Source organism: Corvus kubaryi, unplaced genomic scaffold, assembly GCF_017639235.1.
Source record: "Corvus kubaryi isolate FWS band 111438036 unplaced genomic scaffold, C.kubaryi_AGA036_p1.0 split1-37296, whole genome shotgun sequence".
Taxonomy (NCBI): Eukaryota; Metazoa; Chordata; class Aves; order Passeriformes; family Corvidae; genus Corvus; species Corvus kubaryi.
Window position 1 is genome coordinate 17,305,044 of NW_024582075.1, and position 23,361 is coordinate 17,328,404.

The 23,361-nt window shown below is 39.3% G+C and overlaps 1 protein-coding gene across 1 annotated transcript in view; it reads right to left on the reverse strand.

Annotated features, from left to right (window-relative positions):
- The window catches only part of SLC1A1 (solute carrier family 1 member 1), a 51,390-nt gene that overhangs the window by 27,443 nt on the left and 586 nt on the right, over positions 1–23,361 (reverse strand). The window contains exon 2 of the mRNA XM_042012961.1: positions 9,855–9,995. Within this exon, the coding sequence (XP_041868895.1) occupies positions 9,855–9,995 (141 nt within the window). The remainder of the gene's footprint in view (positions 1–9,854; positions 9,996–23,361) is intronic.

Below are 23,361 nucleotides of genomic sequence, written 5' to 3' on the forward strand. Positions count from 1 at the left end.
ATGCTCTGTGGAACTCTCTGGGAAACGCAATACCACATTCCTTGTGTATGAACAAGATTATCAGGACCAAATAAGTAATTCACAACTGTCTACTGAAATACCACCCACACGCTGGACTTCACACAGCATGATGTTATCCACGAATCCACTGCTCATCTGAGACAAAGGACTCAGATTACCTGTAGATCATTCTCAAACATCTTTCCCTTGACATGCATCTCATAATTTTATTTTTTCCTCAGGTGTACTGTGTCAGGGGGCTCAGAAGGACTTTTTGCAACTGGTCTTTCCCCAGCTAACTGAAGGACCTCTATAGCTAAGTGTTATTGGAGGACAGTTCCAAGTCAGATGTCGGCTGAGAAGATCAGATAATGAAAAAGCTATGGCAAATGGAAGCCCCAAACACAGTGATATGCAGTCTCTCAAATGAGACTTTTCATGATGTACGGTCTTTAATATTTTTACTAGAAGTCTTCTGTTCCTATTCTGTCAATTCTTCTATAACAGCAGTTATCTCTTCTAATCAAATGGCATTGCTACTTACTGTAAAGGAAAAGGATTTCTATGGCAGCTTGTAGCAAGTACCTTTTCAACAGACTTGATAGAAATTTAATTAATTGCTCTTCTTTGGAACAAATTATTGTTATTCTACTAGTATATTGTGTAAATGCAACAGAAGAATGTCTTACAAATGAAATGAAAAAAACTAGCACATGGCAGGGGGGCAGTGGGAGAGAGAGAGTGGGAAAGAGAGATAGATGCATGCAGGTAATGCGTAAGCATCTGTTCATGCTATTTAAATATCGCCAAAAAATTAAAATCAGGAAGTTCTCAGTTTCTACTTACATGATCTAATGAGACTTCAATTAGATCATGGATTAGCATGTCAAATATTGGTCTTTTAACTTCGGAGAGGCATTGGAAAAAGGTTATTTGAAAAAACCCCAACAAGCAGACTAAGGTATGGAATGCAACAATAGTTACAACAGTCCAAATACTGAGAGATGTCTTGGATCATTTAGGATGTGGTTGAAAATACAGTTGTAATGAACCTTTCCAAATGCCAGGTAGAAAGAATGGAATGGGAGATTAACAGTTTATGGCAATGAAAAGGTTAAAATCATTATAAACCAGAAGGAATTTCAGGTAAGATTTAAAGAAAAATGTCTGACCCTGGATATCAGTTTGCTAAGAGACTATTGTGTTGTCTTCTTGGCAGTAGGCACAACCATTTTATTATGATCTTTCCCTACAGAGCTTATTGGAGACATGCCGAGAAAGAGGGTATTAATACTGCCTTCTATTCATGTTATTTCCAAACTTCTAGGAACATTTTAATTTTTCCTCTAGAAAGCTCCTAGAGGTTATATCATCTGAAGTGAATGCCTTTTCAGAAGGGATGATGTTCCTTGGTTGGAATATAATAAAAACTTATAAGAAAGGAAGATGACACATCAATCTGCCAAGACGGACAGGCTAACAAGATTCAGATTCAGTTCAAGGATGGAGCAGAAATATAGCCCCTGCACTGTTGCTGGTGAAACATGTATGAAGTGAATACAGAAAACCTGTAGTATTGAAAGGACTTGAATTCCCTCAAAATTATTGGCAGCAAAATGTGTAAGTATAAAAATGTAAAAGTTGACAAGGTTTAGCTTCCAAGCTATTAAAAAAGCCCTTTAACATGACATTGCATTTTTAATCTATGTGATATCTACACACAGGGAAATGGAGTGAAAAAGGTGAATGCAATCTGGTTTATATAGTAGAACAGTTGTTTATGTCCTGAGCTCCACAAGAGAAGAGCAGAAGACACCAACTGGCTTTTGACCCATCCACAGTGGTGCCACCAGCCGTGCCCTCAGTGATACAGCTAGGACACGAGGCAGTGACAGCTGGTGCCACAAAATGGCTGTTGTGTTGGGGCTCTTTGCCCTTGAGAGCTGGTGGTAATCATGCTCCATGAACCAGAAGTGCACTTCAAAGTTTTATTACTACAATTTAAAACTTTAAATAATCTAAGGGCTGTCTCAGTTGTATAAGGTCAACTGATATTGATGAGAAAGGAGTAGATGACTGTGACAGAAGTAATCTGAAGAACATGGGCACAAAGCCTTGTCCATTAATAGCCCATGACTCTGCTGTCCTGCCTGCCTCAATGACTGCACATGGACAGCAGGGACAGAACTTCCAGCATCCCTCAGTACAACCAAAGGCAAATCTCGTTAACAGTGCTGTAACATTTTCTGACATTCACACAATTAATGATACAGAGGGAAGAGATGAGTCTCCCATCTGAGCCCAGGTAACTAGTTTACTAATACTATACAATGGATCTGATTTTCTTGGGAGTTCCTTTGTCTTAAGAAACAGCAAAGCATGCAAAGAACATGCAGGTATTTCAGAAGACAGTCCCTGAGTATCTTAAGCTAGACCAGTACTTTCCCAAGGACTGTGCTGATGATGCACAGGGCCTGTTAAGGATGCCTCAGTAATGGAGCATCTCCCAACAGCTGCCCTTCTTGATCTTGTAGAAATGGAAACTGCTGAGGCAGCTGCCATGCCAGGATTGATGATATCAGAGAAAAATGGATTTGGAGTCCTGCATTATAGGAAAAAAACCCAGATTTGTCCTCCTGCCATTACCTTATCTGTAGTCCTTTACAGTACTGTAAATATATGTACATATAATGTATATATAAAATGCAACTAGCATTGCATCAGCACAGTCTTAGTGTGTTCTAACTTAAATTATAAATAGAGTGGGCAAAATAAAAACACAAGTAGTTGTTTAAATCTGAACTGTTCTGATTTTCAAAGATAAACATGAGAAATAGGAATAATCTGATTAATACTCTAATTCAATTTTTTTTCTCATTCATTCTAGCTCTTTTGTATCCCATTTTGTATGTTTTGTTTTCATTCTCCAAATCCTTTGGCACTGTGATAAAACAAATTAATACGTTTCCAGACACAGATCCAACACAGACCCAAGGCAGGAAACTCACACTTTAATTTTGAACAACTGAAAAGGACAAATAACCTAGTCAACACATCCATTTGTCAGTCACAATCTAACATACTCTTTACACAGGGAAAACAGCAGACTCTGCAAATGGGAAAAGTCACATGGCCCAGGTAATCCACTGGGATATTTTTCTCTCTCAAGCAGTTGTCAGAACAGATTTGTGGTGGAATCATTATCTTTGTACTATTGGTAACAAGTGCAAGTAAGAGGGTATATTTGGCATTGGGAAAAATGGTCCTGGCATGATGCTTCAGACTGCAGTGGACCAGTAGTCAAAGCAAGTTCTGGAGTAAAGCAAGAGTTTATTCCTATAGTCATGAAAACTTGATATTGCCAGACTCACAGCTCAGGAGACATTGTATTTATAGCTCACATACAGCTGCCCTGAGAGAGGTAATTGATACTGTCTTTTTTTCCACTGTTCCTGAAGTATGCTGTGGGTCCCTTCAAATGCCTTATCAATTGCTTTAGGAAATTTTGGTGTTCCCCACAGCTGAGCCTGCACAAATTCACACTACAGGAAACTCCCATGCACCTGTTCTAGTTTCTTTGAAGTTGTCTGTGAAGGATGAAAGTGCAGGGAAGGTCAGAAACATAAGAAAAAGATGTATTAATATTTTGTCAGGGAGGAAATATAAGACATGAGGGAGAGATTATTACAGAACTTGAAACAGACATTGAATAGGTGATAAAATAATGCCATTAATACTGAGACCTGAGACATGGACCTGCTGTGCTATATATCACATCTTTTAACACAAAGCTAACATTTCTGGCATTTATGGGTAACTCTGGAAACATCATCAAAGAAAGCTCATTTATCAGATATGTGATATAAATTTTTTGACAGAACACATTCTAGCCCTGAAGAAAGACCTCCACATCAAGATCCATGGCTTGTAGCTTGAAAATGCAGGCAGCATGAAATAATCCCATGTGAGAAGGACTGATTGAAGAGAGATGGGAAGCAGAGCCATTGTATTCTCATAGTGTCCGGATGTCTGGGGGTGTTGCGTTGAGAACCAGATCTCCTGATATTAGCTATAAACAGGGAACTGAGGCGCAGGACATAAAGCCAGACACTTTATGTGGATTAGTTATCTTCAGACTGGGCATGTAAGTTTCCTCAGCTTGTACCCAAGTACAAGGGAACAACAGTTCAGGAAACTTGACAGTTGTCTCCAACCTAAGTTCTGCTGTGATCCTGACAGAAAACAGATTTGCAAACATTTACTGCCGTTGCACACTGTGTGAATCTCACTTAATGAAAAAGAAAGCTTTAAGTGATTAAAGGGGACTAGTCTGCCCAGTATGCATTCTTGATGAAACTGCACAACTCCAGAGAATTTCCATTCTCAGAATGAAATTAGAGTTGTGAACTTCCAGGACTTTCAAAGATATTTTATATGTTTTAAGTACTCCCAAAATGATTAGATTTAAGTCTCAAAACTGCTCTGAAGCATACAAGAGATTCCTCTCATTCCTTCTCCCTACAGGGCAACTAAAAAAACATATTCTTTGTATTTATCTAATATTTCTTCTATTAGAGCATTATTTCAAAATAAGTGGATTTGGGGTGTGGAATCTTACACTCAGTACAGCTGTAGTTCTGATATCATAACAATGATCTTGAGTAACACTACAGCAGGTGACAGAAAATACAAATCATTTCTTGACATGAATGATGCATTAGTGCGCTATTAACTAATTTGAGGGATAGAAATCTCATGGGTAGCCAAAAGAGCTCTATATTTTGAACTGAATCATCAATGGTGGACTTTTGGGTCAGAGTAAATAAGTTTACGCCTGAATCCATTAAAATGATTATGAGAAGAAGAGAACAATTGAAATCTGGCTCTGAGGCAGAGTACTACACAGACTATTCCATACCTAAAGCAAGGTCCTACTAACAGAAATTTCCAATTTTTTCAAAACAAATATATGCTTAGTGCTTATGTCAGTTTTTTACTAGGCTACAGTTATGCTGCCAGGCAGGTTAGTGGAAAAATTCCACAAATTGCAACTTGTACACTACATAAGTGTGTTAACAATACTGTTCCTCTCTTACACTCAGAGGAACTGGGTTTGTGAATGAAAACCATATTCTACAAAGCCCTCCGTTTAACCAGAGGGAGAATTTTGCCTTTTGAATCTGAAAATAGACAGAGGTAAGGGTGTTCCTGCTCTAATTAGAGCTCCAAGGAGAAGCAAGAAGCATATTCCTGATTTAATTGAGGAAATCTGTGAGAGTTTTTTCACTAATATGGAATTTATTCCAACAAGTTAAAACTACTAAGACTTTAATTTTCCAGAAAATCCTGAAATCTCAAGGAGCTATTGCAACCTCCACTCTCTTTGCTGTGGGCTTGATTTACATCATTATGCCCAAACAGATTGGAATCTGGTCATGGGACATGCACTTGTGCACAGCTCCCGTCTCTAAAGCATAAGCTGATTCTTTTCAGGATGTGACATTACCTTTTAAAACATTCTGATCCTAAAAAAGAAAACTACAGACTGCATTTTCAAAAATGTCTTGGTGACATATTTTGTATCATAGAATCATAGAATGGTTTGGGTTGGAAGGGAACTTAAAGATCATCTAGTTCCAACCCATCTGCCAAAGGCAGGGACACCTTCCACCAGACAGGTTGCTCAGAGCCCATCCAACATGACTCTGGACATTTCTGGGGACAGGGCAAACACATCTTCATGGAATAACCTGTTCCAGTGCCTCACAACCCTCACAGCAAAGAATTTCTTTTCGCTATCTAATATAAACCTACTTTTTTTCAGTTTAAAGCCATGCCCCCTTGTCTTAGCACTAGGTGCCCATGTAAAAAGACTCCCTCCAGCTCTCTTGTAGGCCACTTCAGGCGCTGGAAAGCTGGAACAAGGTCCCCCCTGTAACCTTCTCTTCTGCAGACTGAACAAGCCTGTGAACTTGTTGAGGGAGCAGTCAGCTCCATCATCGTCATGGATAAAACGTTAAACACTATTGGCCGCAGAATTGAACCCTGAGGTACATCACTACTGACTTGTCTCCAACGAGATTTGTGCTGGTGATTGCAACCTTTTGTGTCTGCCCATTCAGACAGGTTTCAGTTTGTCGCACTGTGCCGTTATCCCCACAGAACTGATAGAACACAGGATCGATGTTATGGGAGACAGTGTCAAAAATTTTACTAAAGTCAAGTTAGACCACATGACCTCTTTGTAATTCCTAATTTTCATATCAAAAGCAAAATTCACACTTTCAAAAATTACTGTAAAGAAGCAAACAAAGAAGGGGATGGAAATTCAAGGAAGATCCAGGATGTGTCTTCAGCTATGATTGTAAACAAGACAGCTCACTGTTTGCATACTGTTAGTGGCAAAGCCACATATTTCTGCATTTGGCGGTACCTTTTCTAGAATAAGACCCAAAAGTATTTTCCTCCAAAGAAACTTCGTCTTTATTGATTAAATGTAGGATGTGCAAGGAAAGCACCATAATCTGCATACTGGCTGGTTGTCTTTGGTGGGACCAGATGTGTTTTGAGGATGTCCACCTCCTTGGAATATATGTATTAAACAGACCCCTATAGGGCCTGTATCTGATGATAACAGCTGTCAGACCCGTGTATGTGTTCACATGCTCTGTGGCAGACACTTGGGGCTGCAATACATACAAAGTTATTGCAGTAAAAGTAGCAATGACACTTCAGCTGGTCCGGAGTAAACGTCTTTTTAGTTTACAAGTTAAGGGGATGCAATTAGCTCACCATGACAGAAAAATGTTGTTCTGTTATTGTGCCTTTGCTGCAGGTTAAGTGTGTGCACCAGAGAGAATTACAATGGCTCACTTGGTACATAACTGTAATCAGATTGTGGTGCTGAGTCCAAAGGCATCTAGGAAGTTTTGATGCCTTTTGTAAATGTATATTATGTCAAAATACTAGATTTTGGTTACAGGTGACAGTTTGTGCAAGAATCACCAAGACAAAATTAGAAGGAGTGGCTGAGGTATGAGATGGTTATACAGTCACTCAACAGCACCTGGATGGGCTGGAGAATTTGTCTGAGAGAAATCTCATGAAGTTCAACAAGCAGAGCTCTACATCTGGGCAGGAATAATGCAAGGCAACAGTACATGCTGGAGGTTAACTGGCTGGAGAACAGCTCTGCAGAGAAGGATCTGAGAGTCCTGGTAAACAACAAGCTGACCCTGAGACAGTAAGATCTCATAGCAAAGGCCAGTAGCCTCCTAGGCAGCACTGTGACAAGCTCTGTCAGCATGTGGAGGGAGGTGATCTCTCTAAACACAACATCTATGAGGCCACACCTAGAGTACTGGGTCTAGTTCTGGATTCCCCAGTACAAGAAAGGGATGGACTTACTGGGCTGAGTCCAGTGAAGGGCCACAACTCTGATGAGGGTATTGGAGCATCTCTCACATGAGGACAGCTGGGAGAGGAGGGACTGTTCAGTCTGGAGAAGAGAATGCTCAGAGGGATCTTATTCATGTGTATAAATTGCTGATAGGTGGGAAAGATTACAGAGCCAGGCTCTTAGCAGTGGTGCCCAGAGACAAGACATGAGACAATAGCAAAAAATTTAATGAAATTTAATCTGAACAGGAAGACACTGCTCTAGCTGACCCTGCATGAGCAGGGCCATTGGACTAGATGGTTTCAAGAGATCCCTTCCAACCTCAGTCATTCTATATGACTGTGTAAAAGAAGAAAAATGACTAGTATGCTGTGTGATCATTCACAGGTTTATTTATTCATTTCAAATGTGCATTTCCGATGCTTGGAAGGTTAACATAGCTATTTTAAAAGAGGTCATCTCATCAACATCCTGAGGACAGATGCAAGTGAGTAGTGAAAACCATCATGCACAGACATTCATGGTTCCTTTGCAAAGCCATCATACTCTATCAAGCAGCTTCTGTTTATCTATCTTGTTTCCTTTTCCTTGCCTAAAACCCCAATATAAAAGTGTAGAAAAAGTATACCCTTATTTTCTATGGAAATTGGATATGCCAAGGTCAGAATCAGAGCATCTCATTCTCATCATGAGATGCTCTGATTCTGACCTTGGCTGATCCATTTATACAGTCATCTCTGTATATGGCTGTAATCTGCAATCTGTAAAGTCCAAGCTTGTGTTAGTAGTTACAAATGCTATTTACTCACATTGGAAAATTACACATTAAGCACAATATTTTTTAACAGGCTAATTCTTGTTTCCCCTTGCAAGTGCTGGACATGGATACATTTAATAAATAATTCATTTCATGATTATTCTAATGTTCTAATTTATTTCTGAAGACATAGGCCAAACTTCGCTCACACATAAAAGCTTGTTCAAAAAAAGAAATGTCTTATCTTGAGTCTTATCTCGTCAGCTTTTCCTGGATCTCCTGTCACGGACTAAGGTTCTCCTCTCCTTTACACACCAACTGTTTAATCTCCCTTCATTCCTTTGGACCCAACCCTTTACTATTTTGTGTCCTCATTTCTCACTCCACCCTTGGCAGCTTTCCATTCTTGATCTTGCAGCTCTTGACAGTCTCCATTTCAATTCTAACACTGGGTTCCTCTCACTCTACATTACAGATGTGCTCAAAAGGCCTTAACAGCTTCCCTTAAGAACTTTGTTATAGACTCATTTTGCTGTGTGCTGCTGTGCAATTAGTGATATTTTTGGCTACAAATTTTGGGGAGCTTGGAAGTTTGTATTTAATATCCTATTCTTGAAAGCACTTTTGCAACATGATCAAAATTCCCCTTTCATTTTCTGATAACAACATGCTCTCTCCCTTTCTTTAGTCAAATATCTGATGCATTTTCATTAACCTCTAACCAATCAACAAACACCTGGACACATTGTGACAAACACACCATGTTGTCAAAACAGCAGTTTTGTGGAGATGAAAAGGGACAGTATACTGACCAGTGTGTCTCGATTCACTGCAAGAAACTAAAAGAAAAGAGTCACAATCCTTGTACCGTCAGCAAAGACTTAAAGAATAAAGAGAAGTTCACTAAAGAAAAGCTATTTGACATTCAGTTCTGTCTCTTTGCTTTGGGCTTTCTCCACCAAATCTTTCCAAAGTTTTCCCACTAGGTGAGCTGTTAGCAAATTCTAGCAGGCATGGCAGGGCTCCAGCCAACAGCTTGCTTGCTTTTCCCAGAAGATGAAACTTCGCTTTTGTTTCCATTACCCCTTCCTGGCCCCACAATCTCCCTTCGCACTCACTAGGTTCAAAGGAGTTTTCAGTTTTGGGGAAATACAAGTGGATTTATTTTCCCCTAATTTATTTCTGCCAGGTCAATGAATTGAATGGACTCATAGATGGATTCAGTGAATACTAGAGCTCATGCAAGGTACCTCAGGGAAATTTGTTCAGACCAAATAAGTGTAGGTCAGGAATGTCCTCTTTTTGTGACAGTAGGCTATGAGATCAGCTCTCCCTTGCTTGTGAAATGGCAACATGAGACTACTTACAACAGTTAACTCTGTACCTCAGAATATGCAGCTGCAGCTTTGGGCTTGCAATTTGCAACTGCTTAACCCCCTCCTGGAAACAGGGAGAGAGAGATACAAAAATCTATAAACTTGCAAAGTTATTAGCTCATAGCTCTTTATAATGTCATAGATAATAGTGCTAATCCTTCCAAATCTATTCTCATTATATAAAGAAAAATTTAATCTAAAGGTATGAAATCTGTATTTCTCAGTTTCATAGAGTTTCATCAAGTTGTTTTCAGGGGTTATTTCCTTTAGAAAGAAAGCACAATGACAATCCCATAAGCTAACAGTACATTTCCAGTCATACCTGTGATCATACTTGATATGATTAATGGCAGAATTATGAGTTTGAGCATTCTCATCAGCAGTTCCCCAGGAAAGGAAAAGTAGAACTTATCCAAGTTAGACAGTTTTCCATATTCCCGTACCAGAACTCCAATTCCAATACCTAAAAGGGACATAAAAATGTGGCACAAATTAGATGTAATTTATAGTAGAGACATGTGGGACAAGGTGAAAAAATAGCAGAAGAACAAATAGAGCAAGCAATAAACACATTTACACAGCTATGGTAGAACTTGTAAAGCAAATCAAACGTAAGATATTTCCTTTTCTGATGATAAGCAAAGTAATAACACATATAATTCTGAAGTTGCAGGATGTCTTTAGGTAAGTCTTTGGGAAAATCTGATTAGGTGCTCTGATTATCAGTTTAGTCTAGTACTGACTTTTTACCTGCCTTCACTAGTTCTAGAAGACCTAGAAGGCATTTAAAAAATCAATATGCTATATAAACACTACCAAACACTAAAGAGAGATGGTGACATAAATACTTGAGATGATTTCTATTGGTGAAAATAAGCCTACCCAGTAGCAACACTTTCAGTAATTGCTGCTCTACATAATTAGGAAAGAGCGTGACTGTAATCACTAAATTAATTTAATAACTTCCAGGAAACTGATCAACAAAAATACACTCCACATATTTCACACTCATTCCACCACATATCTGACCTACAAATACCAGACATAAATTCAGTGATTGAGCCACAACGCAAGGCACTTTTATATGTCCTCTTATCTTTGGATTACATGAATTATCAGATAGTTCTCACTTCTGAGACAAACAATGGATAAGAGTTCTACCAAAAGGAAAAAAATCATAGGACAAAAGACAAAATTCTTCAGTTTGACAAGCACTACCTTTATTTTCCATTCCAATATGATTTTCAAATTAAAATGACTGTTATAGGAAATGTGTTCATCAGTGTCTAAAAAGCACTAGAACTGTTGTTTCACATTGGAGCTTTGTAATGCTTCAGTCCTGAATAAACTGAACATCAAGAAATCCAATTTCTAACTGGATCCAATGAAAGAACAAGTCAGAACTCTTAATCATCAAAATCAAGCTAAACGAAAATTAAGGCAGATTAAAAGTCTTTCCTGTTAATAGAGATGGAAAATGAACAAGGTAACCTTCCAAGAAAATGAGCTGCTCTAATCAACTATTAAGATTTCTGATCAAGGTGTCATTTCTGCCAGAGAACATGGACAGTTTAAATTCCTTGGAGCAATCTTGAATCTTAATAGCCTTGAAGATATTTGCAATATTATGCAAATAACCTTGATTAGTGAATGATAAGACACAATGATCTCTATTTCTAATCTAGTGACTGAATTAGGCAGGTTGAAAATACTTTGCACTTTTAGATAAGCCCAAGCAAGATAAAATTCCATTTGTAAAATAGTTACATGGATTGAAGTTAGTTGCTAGAATTTTGATCCTGAAAGCACAAGAGAAAATAGCTGAATCTAACCAAACAGGTAAGCTCCATGCCTTCAGACAATTCACACAATTTACAGCAGACATTTGCTTAAATTGCGGCAAGACTGAACTGCATGTTTTGGCAAGTTGTGTAATGCCACTTCATGTTGAGCAGGTATGACTAGGACATGTTCTAACCATCTGCCTTTCATTCTACATGGTGATTGTCATATTTGACCAGATGGAATTCTGATCATTGTATATTCAGCAGGATTGCTAGCAGGTAGAAAGATTCACCCCTGTTTTCATTCTTGAGGGTTCTGTTTTCCACTTCTTTAGATTTCACTACAAAAACTTCCCACATGGTCTCAAAATTATAGCAGGGTTTCCTTAAGATTTTCCATCTTTATATTTATACCTACTTTGTTTGATTTTTTTTTTTTTTGGTGAGGATATTATTTATCTAATGACAATAGCTGAGAATAGAGTTCCTCATTCTAACAATCTCCTGAAATTACATTATTGCTCTTAATTCCTTATTCATGCAATTTCTTTACCAGATAGAGCATTATATCCATATTAACTTGTGTAGTATGCTGAATTACAGTATAATGCAGCTACCTTTTAACTGCAGTTAGCATCTAGCATATGTTGCTTGAATATATCATAGGAATATAAGAAATCGTATTTTGTAGCAGTAACAAGAGAAGGTTAGAAATTTAGCAGAATAAACTTGCTTTTGTACTGGAAATTGACATATATGAAGCTTTTTGATCCTCATCTCAATAACCAAGTTCAACTTGGAAATTTCTTCTGGGAATTATAACACACAGAAAGAAGTGTGGTCCAGCATAAACATATTTCACATGGTAACCACCGCTTTTAACATCACATTGATTATAGCAGCCCTAAGTAAGAAGAGAGAAAGTCTTATAAAAATCTTAATTTTTCTAGATGAATGCTATTGATAACTCCATTATTTCTGAAATTAAAATGCACAATGACTTTCATCAACCATAAAATACATTATAGTCTGCAAAGCCGCTTCTATATATTAGGATTCCTCCTTTCTTTTTATTTTTTTTATTTTTTTTTAATTTATGGAATAATTTGCTTCTACTTTTTGAAGAGCAAAACATCACTTTTCCTGCTTGCCCTCTTCATCTTTCCTGTTTCAATCACTCCACCTTCCTTCTCATCCATGAAAAACTGGTTTTATTTTTTTTCCATCTCTTCTCCTGGCTTTTACTTCTTGTCTACATGCCTAAGTTAGGTTATGATTTTTACCACAAGTGCAATCCTTTCCTTACCGCTCAATGACATATACTGCTTAACCTCCAGATTTCTGCAATATTGGGCAGATGTGAAGAGTGATAGTGGAATAAACTGTACAACCTCATGTCTTTAATTTTTTAAGTAAAATACATCTTTGTAACTGTGCATAGTACAGCACATGCTGTATAGCATGGTGTCTACATTTCCTCTCCCAGCAGCCACCAACACAGCAAGTGAAAGATGCAGTCTGGGTCCCTGGGATTGCAATGCACCATGAAGGCCAAAAGAAAATTCTCTTGTCTGAACCCATATGAAAGAGCACATGCCCTAACTCCTTGTTACTGTTCTCCCACGTAGCATATAAGGCTTTTAACAAGCTTGGTAACAGACAGAAAATCCTTCAAAGAAAGGGGATAAATACAGATGAAGTGAAGTGAGGGGTGAGGATGAGAAGAACAAGAGAAGAAAAACAGAGCAGAAGAGAATCATTGAATATAAGCACACCAAGTGAAATCCATTGGCACCCATCTTTCAGGGAGTCTCACCTTAAAAAACTAGAGGGAATACATGTTTTCTCTGTATAGGAGCCATTTCTTGTTGTGTTACCCAAAGAAAGGGGAGCAAAAAATGCTGCAAGGGGTTAGCTAGCACCCGCAATTGGCTCCACTGTATATAGCACTAGATCCATCACATCTGCCAAGCCTGAGGCTTTACAGGACCTAGCAGATGATGGCTGTGTGTAATAAGGTGCAGAAGCAGTCTGGCCTGTGTATGTATGTGCAGTGAGTCCACCACAGAAATTAGGTAAAATGTGTCTTGGGAGACAATTCTGTTGAGGTTTCTGTCTATCTGCAAAACAACTTTTGTGTCTAAGTATCTGGTGAACAGTAATTTATTGCAATCTGACCTTGATCTGGAGCGTCTCTTTATATGTTGCTATTCTTTCTGAAATGTTGCCTAAGGAAAAACGTAAATTATTTGTATGGAAACAATTATAGGGCTACTACATTTTTCTTCAAGTACCTCGCTGAAGTTCATGACAAATTTGAAAATGAGTAAAATAACCTCGACACACTTGGTTCAAAAAATCTGCATAATCTCTAGGCTCAGTTATACTAGCACACATGGGGTGTGTCACAAACTGTACTACAGCTATAGTAAACTTGTAAAAATGTGCTGGCCATTCCACAGCCCCCCAAGCAACTCAACATGGAGACCATTTACAATTTTTCAGGAAGTGATAGCTAAACCCTGAAGCCCTTTTTTATACAATTACACACACAGACATCCCAGCTTCTATTTCTCACTGAAAGAGAATATAAACCAGATAAAATTGGCATCTAATAGTTAGGACTCCATAATGTTATTTGTACTCATGGATGAGAACACTGATTTGGGATGCACAGTACTAATTAACAGGGAATTCTCCATCAGTGCCATGACACTGAAGAAACAGCAAATCACCCTCAACTCCCACTGATTTCATTATGTGAATGATCCTTAGGAATGAACCATAAAGACAATGAGAAAAAGAATCCAGCATATATTTTTGTAGAATTAATAATCTGTTTTGTAAAATGATCTGCTCTGAAGTATATGTAGTGTTCTGAAAAATAAATATGAAAATATTTATTTTTCCTATTTTCTTAAAATTTCATGGCATGGAAACTCCTTTTCACTGAAGCAGAGTCAGTGACCCTGGCAGATGCTGATAGACAGTGTGGGAATGACAGGAATTTTGCTTTGACAGCACTGAAAGAAGAAAAAAAAGTCACATGGTTCAAACCTGGTATTATTTAATTGTACTGTAGCAATATCTATTAAGTTATTAACTAAGTGATTAAGCTCTTCATAATTTCACATAATATGCTGCACACACATGACAGACTAAAACACAATTACTTCTATCATATTGGTGGGTCTTAACTGGATTAACTTCACAGCAGATGATTGATGGAACTGAAAAGGCCAGCAAACAAACTTCACTGACTTGATTTCAAGCACAATACAAAATATTCAATATAAACATGTCAAATTGCAGCACAGGCAGGCAAGATTTGTGCAGTCTGATACATTCTCAGTCCTTTAGTAATATTTTATAAATCAATTTTGTCTCTGCTCTCTCCATAGAGGTTTTGTTATCACTGGCTGTCTCTCAGCTGCAAGAAAATACAGTGCCAACTATAAAACACTAAAAGAGAGGGTGTAGAAGAATATATTACTAATGCTTATAAACATATTATTTCAGCTTTCATTGAACTATTTTTAATACTTTCTAACGTTACACATTTTACTGCTTTACACTGTACTTGACAATGTACCTTCCAACAAACATACTGATGTTGATTGAAAAAAGAAGGTTCTTAGAAAACTGTAGGCAACCACTAAGGTATAGAGTCTCAGGGGTATAATTACATGGCAACTGGTCTTAACTCTCTGGTTGCTTATGTTAGCCAGACTACCTGATTGCTTACAAAGACATGTGAAGAAAAGCTCTCAGAAATCTTCCAGAAAGAAGTTCCCGTATCAACTCTTGGTTTACGGAAGAATATTTAGTAGCAATTTATAAGAGAAGATGCGCTTGTGCTCTGCCATGGTGAGACCCCCTGATGCTCTCTGATTACCCTGCTGAGGGTGCAGTGGTTGTAAATTCCTTCACATAAGCAATACACTGTCATCTGACTGCAGCGTGAGGAAAGTTCAGGTAGACAGTGACTCCCTGTGATGGACCTTCAGGAATGAAGGCAAGGTGGAGTGCTGGCCAGAGGGGGAAAAACCAGCTTCTCCAGTGTGGGTGTACTCCCTTTACTCACAGTAGGTTTGAAGGCTACTGCAAACAGCAAACCCACATAACTCCTGCTACTTTTTGTGCTGCGGGAGCCTGGAACAGGGCTAATAACATCGGGTAGCCTGTAGCAGTCACCAGTAGAGCATAGCAGAGCAGCCTCTTTGCTACGCAGCCCTGCACAAGGCACACCTATCAAACCCAGGGCAGTTAGCTCACTCAGACAGGAAAAGGGAAAAATAGTGGCTATTCTCCTGTGACTGTGTGACCACAGCTCTGCTGAATGCTGAATCAGTGCTCCCTCTGAACATACAGAGGGCTAACCAGTTTGACTATTTAACAATGTCTCCTATTGGACTCTGGCTTTCCTGTCATTTATCCAAACAGACTGTAGATGAGTTTCACCTGTACATATCTTCCAAATATTTTCCATGTGCAGATGCAACTTCTTTCAGAGAAAGCCAAGAAAAAATATACATCTGAAGGAAGAAGAAAAACCTTACAATTGTGCTTCATCTAGCTAGCACTCTTGTACAGAATCTACCACTGTAAAAATAAGCTAAATTGTACCAGATTATACATTTGTTTCTTTCACAGTTTTTTAACAAACTTGTTGACTTATCTTTGTGAAGGACTGTGCTTACAACCTTAACATAACAAATTCATTTCTTTTATAAACAAGATTATGTCATAAATTAAACAATCTGGGGAAAATGACAATTCTTTCCCAGCAGCTATGCAACCTCCATTTCTTCATGAATTTGGATATATCATGGTGAAAGCACCTGTTCTGTTGGGAAATAGTGTTAAGGTTTCAGGAAAAGCTAATTCAGTGTCAAACACACAAAAAGGAGGACCACAAGGTAATTAAAAGAATGAAGAGCCTACCTTTTGAATGAACATGAAAGAGCTTGGTTTGTTCAGGGATGAGAGTGGTAGAAATACAGAAAATGGTTGAATACTAGCGATGGAGCAATATTTTAATTATCTGATGCATAGCCAAACTGAATACATTTATAGTGGAAATCGTAAGGCTTTCAACCATCAGATTGAAGAATATACCTTCCCAGGAGGATATACAACACCAAATAGCCTATCCAGCTTTAAGATGGAGTATGATATGTAACAGAATTTTATCTACAACGGTGTAACCTGAAGCAGCAGAGGCCAGATTTGATAACCCAGGGGATATCCTTCTATCTCATATTCCTGTGTTTTACAGTAAAATTGAAAGATAACCTGACAACAGTAACCTGTCTTTCTTCTTTTGCAGACCTTCCTTGTGACCCCTTTCAGATATCACCTCTAAAACCATTACCCTTCTCCTTCATCTCATTCATCTATGATGTGTGAGCCTTCTTTAATTATGCAGTCATCCAGACATGTATAGGTCTTACTGCTTCCTTCATGTCTCCACATCCACTACATTTTATAAAGCAGTGTTTTTGTTTGGACCCCTTTTCTCAGTAATTTCAGAAATTCATCTCCCTCAGTTGTAGTATCTAATGTTTTGCTCATGTGGTCTAACACACTGCAGCACCATTGGCACCATCACAATGCCACACACAAAAATTTAGGAATTTCTCACTCGTCTTTGTAAAAGCCCACTGGTCTTCTGTTCTCTTTCCACATTTGCTTGCTGTGCCAAAGCTATATAAGCACCTTTGTACATGGATAGCTCAAGAGATATTAGCTCACTAGAACACATCAGGAAAAATGCATCTTCATTTAAGACCCCTAAAACACACAAGAAACTAAATAGTTGGCAATGGTATAAGAAAGGTGAAAGGCTATTAACTGGAAATAACTGCCAGATTTTGACCCTTGTTATTGCTTCTTTGATGAGAGAAGAGGACAGTAAACAGGACATTCTGTTCCAGCTCTCCCCTTGTTGGAAGAGCAATGGAATGATTGCAATTGAGATAAGCAGCTGGACAGGCCATTTAGTGGACACTAAAGATAGACAGATAGTAACATGCAGAAACATTGTTATTCTGAAACTAATGAAGCCATCAAAGCATTGAGAAATCAGATACATGACCTAGAAAATTAGCTCAGATTAAGAAACACCAGGTCGTTTGCCATTCCAAAAACATGAAAGGACCACTAAATTTCAAAAGCTAACTCCAATACTGCCCTGATCTTCAGATGTGATACAGCTGTGATACAGATGTGATCTTACAGCACAAGATAATGTTGTGGGACTATAAGTACAAATGCCTTGCACAAATCCTATGAGGCCTTTGTGGAAAAAAAAAAATAAAGATTTCTGAACAGTGCAACTGTTATTAATGAATAGTCTCAACCTGAACATTATCTTTTTTGTTGGGGTATAGGAGATGAAAGTTTCTAAAGTGAAAAATAATAAATATATAAAATATATAAATAATATATATAAATAAAAATATAGACATTTCCTAACATGTATATATAAAAGAAAAAAAATGTAATTACATTGTTTTATTTTCCCCTAAATAATATTGGGAAATTGGACAGAGTAAATATTTTGCTGGTATTAGTATTCGTGTTCTTGGTTCAAATGTAAAAAAATACTGGTAGACTTTGGTAGTTTGGGGACTTTGTAGAGTGTAAATTGACATTAGGCTCACCCTTTCCAAAGATTAAAAAATTCAGCTCTAGTGATAGTTTCACTTCACTCACATAAAGTGAAACCCAGAGTTTGTGTTAAAACAAATAATAAAACAGGAAAACTTTACATGCCAGAAGAAGAAGTAAAAGATGAATTTTCTTTGCTTCAAAGCAGTTCAAGGCCAAAAGAGGCATCATGCAATAACTTCAATTACCTTTGCATTCTTTCACTGGCTGACTTCCTGGCTCAGAGCATTTTTGATCCTCAGTAGTATGTGAACCTCTCAGATTAAATTATTAGTCATTCTGCATTTTACTTCCCATTTTTAAAATTAAATTCAGACATTTTGTCAGAATTGCTATATTTCATATATTTCTGATGACATCCCACCCTATATCAAACTGTAGGCAAGTGTTGCAGAGAAACACGGATGTAAAAATCATCACTGTCTAGAGAGGCATAAAACGTCACAAGTATCATCTATGCTCTTCTGAGGCACACCAGGAAGAAAAGAGTCTTCTGTTAAATTTCCATGCTACCACAGTTGATTCAAGGTGTCTGGCCTTCATTTGTTATAAATTCCAAATTAATAAAATGCTATGCTTCAGAATTCAAGAAAGGAATCGAATGCTTGGTTTACAGCTATACTTGTCAGAAAAAAAGTAGTAATTCTTTTGTTTCATTATATTCCCCTTAACTTCTTTCCCTATGTTTTTGCTACTATATTTCAAGAGACTATGAATCAGCTTCATTGTTTGGAACCTTACTACTGAATTGTGTAAGGAACAAGAAATGGTACTGAAGACAACCTGAACTATGCTAACAGGCCACTTTTTGATAAGAGTACAAGGAGGGAGAAATGGAAAATGGTGAAACCTTACTTCGTATCAAGAATGGGCTTTTGATTTTTAAATTACATTTGCCAGAGACAGAAGGAACTTACTGTGAGAGAGACTTTATAGGTCTATGCGGTTTAGAGGCTGCAGGCTACATTTGCAAAAGAAACTTTTTGGAATATGGTGAGATCCGTGGATTCAGGGTGGCCTTCTGCATAGGGAAAGGCCATCACTAGACTGAGAGGTTACTAATTGCTCTGTTGTTGTCTTCACCCTATGAGACATTCATTCTTGTAAGAATGCACTGGTGGACTTCCAGTAATGCAGAGGTATTGCTTTTAAAAACAGCTGTCAAATCCCCTTGTGTCTTAAAACCAGCTGTCGAACCCCCTTGTGACTGATTACAGAGGGAGCACAGCCTTTCATTTAGCAGGTGTGAATGCACCTGACTTGTCTAGAAACAAAGAAATAGTCCTATAGTGAGATATTACTACTTAATATTATAATGTAAAAGAATAACTTCCATTAACATTAAAGATAAATTTTTGGCATATAAACTGCTAGGAGGATATCATAAAACACAAAACAGAAGCTTCAGTGGCTGTTGCGCTTATCAAATCCTGACAAATAATTATAGCCACAATACTCAAAGTTTCTGCACTGCTGGTGTTACAACAGGAACTATGCATACTTTAATCTCACTCTCAAATACGGGGAGAAAAGGAGGTCTGCTGCCAGCCCAAATCTTTCAACAATGGAATTGCACAAGCAAAGCGTCTGATCCTGCAGAGACTGAATAAATTCACTTCAGAGGTGGAAAAGTCAGGTATTTAGCGTGCTCGAGCATCAATACGTGGTCCCCGCCCTCTCTCAGTCACTCCATCCCTGCCTTACGCCACCGCTTGCTGCAGCTCGAGTTTTTGCACGTTCTCTGGCCGCCTGGTCCCGGCTCTCCCTGTGCCACCTCGGACAGCTCCCGCCGCCCCTGCGCCGCCCAGCCCGGCTCCCGGGCCGGCAACAAGCTCCCTTTCTCGTGGTGTCTGAGGTGTACAGCGTGAGGACCACGCACATATGTGAAGAGAAGAACGATGGAGGAAGGTAATGACAGAGCACAAGCACAAAAGTGTTTATCGCTGCCTCACACCGAGACTGCACTGGCACAGCCCTGATGAACGTGATCTGCGGTGGGCTGAAGAAAGGACACCTGCCATTCACAGTCTCCACTAGCTTCCTCCTTCTGTATCAATCTAAATATTGAATTTCTCACATTTCCTCATGAATACCTGAACAATTTCAGTGTCCCACACATGTGCTGTTGAGAAAAGCCCGCCTTCAAATCACAGACAGGCTCAGAGAGTATCTGAAGTTCTGAATCTGTTTAGGAAGTGACAGACAGTTCATTCAGCGATTTAAAAAAGTACTCGTAACCTACAAATTTAGGTAAACTGAATCTTTCAAAATAATGCCTCCCAGACCTGAAGCTGCTAAAAAAAAAAAAAAAAGTGCTAATAGATTTCAAAATTACAAGTATAAAAAAATTCCAACTTATTTGTGTATAATTTCTGAGAACGTAAAACAATCTTGGCTCTAGTATAGCATGCTACTGCAACTCAGTGCCTTGGACCATATGTACACAAATCACCTAAACTTTTATTTCCACTGTAAGAAAAAGGCTGTTCTGCTGAAGAACTGCACAGTACTACAAGCTATCAGGCTATAACATGCAGACTAATGAGCAAGTATTTACACATAATCAGCCTTTTACTTTCATGACTGGTCTGTCGGCGTTGCAGCAGTGACCTTTTGGAAACAAAGTGATGACCAAAAATAAATGCTCTATGAGAAACCTGTGAAGTGTGACTTAAACTCTCCATATGCAATTGCCCTTTGCACATCTGTTTCAGCGTGAGTAATTTTCAGGGATATTTCTGTTTTATTTTGCCTTGATTGTACAATCTGGAAACAATGTAACCTTCTATATAAAGGGCTGAAGAAGCACTTGAAGCAAGTTGACTTTTAAAATGCCTTTGTTAGCTCAGTTGCTTTGGGCTCAGTTAGGCTAGCAGAGTAAAAAGACGCAAGACACACTTTCCTTTGCAGGTATTTGCGTGAGGCTGCTGCTCTCCTGGTTACAGATCTCTCCACATCACCTTGGGGGTCTGAGATCAACTCTCTTCTAAGGCAAGGAAAATAACTACTTGAGCCTCAAATTTTGTTTTCTTTGAATATACATTCAGGTGTTTTCACCCAAAAGACATGACACTTAAGATGGTTTGTGTACAGATTTTAAATTATAACCCCACACACACTGCTATAAAAGAAATTCCAGTATTTTTGAAAATGGAAAGGACGGGCAAAGGGTTGAATGCTTAAAATATAGCCTAAAATAATTACACTTGAAAGAAGAAGTGTTTGGAATTCTGAGGGGTTTCTGTCTGTTTCTGTCTCTTGTCAGAGACACACACAAATAATCGCGAAAACTTTTCAGCTTAGTAAGAGTACTAGTAAAGATAAGCATATTTCAATTGGATTCTGAATATGACTCTGATAATGATGAGCAAAAATCACGACTCCATATGATAGTGTAGGAATATCAGGTACTTTGCAGCACAGCTGGACAGCTTTCACAGCACATTTTCACAGCTTGCTGCATTTATTACTTCCACTCCTCCCTCATCATACATTTCTGAAAAGCCTATTTTCTTCTTTCAATATGATGTGCTACTGTTCTGCTCACAAATGCTAAATTGTTCTTCCAAACAAACTAGATTAACAAACCTCAGACCAATTTCCCAGGGCATATTAAAAAAGAATAAATATGTAAATTTAATTATGAAGGGTTTGAGGACTCTAGGTATATTACAAACCTTCCTCAAGCTGTAGTAAAACAATAATATATCATTCAACTCCATCTTTACAAGGGTTTCACTGTTCCTTACTTCACCTTTGAGAAATACTGAAAACGCTGCAGATACATACTTACTTGCAAAATGTAATTTGGTCCCAGGCTTTTGGAATTACTACGAAGAGTCTCTTTGACGATATTATAGAGCTCCCCTGAGTTTAGGACTGTTAATTACAGTGTAGCAAACAGAGAAGGCCAAGGACACAGGAGGTGTTGGGAGCCTGTCCCTCTCTCACTGGGAATTCCTATTAGGGGAATTGGGGTCAATTGTCCCCACAGCTCCCGCACTGTCATACTCTGTGGCTCTCAGAGAAATTTAATTTCAGAATGTTTCACCTGTAGAATCACATGACACTCTTCAATTCTAACTACAGTCATTGAAGATGATGAGAGGGGAATATTTCTTAACCACTTCTGTAAATCTGAAGTCAGTACGTCAACTCATACAAGAGTACCTGACAGGACAATGCGAAAAAGCAATTGTACACACAAAAACACAGACAGATATACACACTCCTCCAGTTGTATAGTCAGATTTTCAAAGCAAGGCCCTTAGCACTTGGTATGCAAAACTCACAAAAATATTTTGGTTTTGAACGAGGTGAGAAAAATCCAGAGATCTTTCAAATACTGCATGCATTGATAAAAACACACATGTATATGTAAGCACAGTTCTGATCACAGCTTATAAATAACTGGGTGGAATTCCAAGATAATAACTCTCTTCTGAACAAATTTGCAATGAAATAGGCATGGTCCAGCCAAACTTGAAGTTAGCAGAAAAGTCATCTGAAAGAGACCCATCAGACAGCAAGTAATGAAGCATTTATAGCAGCACTTCTCCACAGGAGAAACAATGCGAATGAGGCTCTCCAAATAATAACCAGGAGAAAATGTAATAAGGTGTGCCAAAATTATGCCCTATGGAAAAGCCTCTTCATCTAAGTAACTTGATGCATTCTCTTTGCCCAGCTGTCCTTAGTAAGATGGTGTTCAGCTCGTTTCCACTTCAAAAACTAGTTGACGTACAGGGGAGAAATCCTCCTATCTTTACAGTGATGGCCCTTAAAATCTCCCTGAAAGCCGGGTGGCACTGCCAGACTTTTCACCCATAAAAACCCCTCCGAAAGCTGGGCGACACTGCCAAACTCTTCCAGCCGCACCACTCGTTTGGGCCGTCAGAAGCTCCACAAAGCCACCTCCACCGCTTCCCGGCCCTGCAGCCTCCCTCGGCGGGGCTGCCACTGGCAGACCCGCAGTAGGCAGGCGCCGCGTTCCCCCCAAGAGCTGCAGAGGCCGCCCGGGGCACAGCCCGCCGGGGGACCCGCAATACGGAGAGCACACAGCTCCCGGCGCCCGCGCTCCTTCTCCACTCGGCGGTCTCACCCCGCCCATCACCGACCTTTGCCACACGGGCCGGCGGGACGCGCGCAGGGGCCGGCCCGGCCAGGAGGGCCCCGGAGCCCCCGCTGCCGACCCGGCCACCCGGGGCTGCGAGCGCCGTGTCCCCCTCGCCCTGCCCCGCTCTCGCCCTGCCGCCGCGGCACCGTGACACTGCGGGGCTGCTCTCCGCAGCCGCGGCGATGCCGGGGAAGAGCGGCCGGCCGCCCTGGCCCGCCTTTCGGGTGGGTCGCTAGCATCGCCCCGCGCCGCCCGGC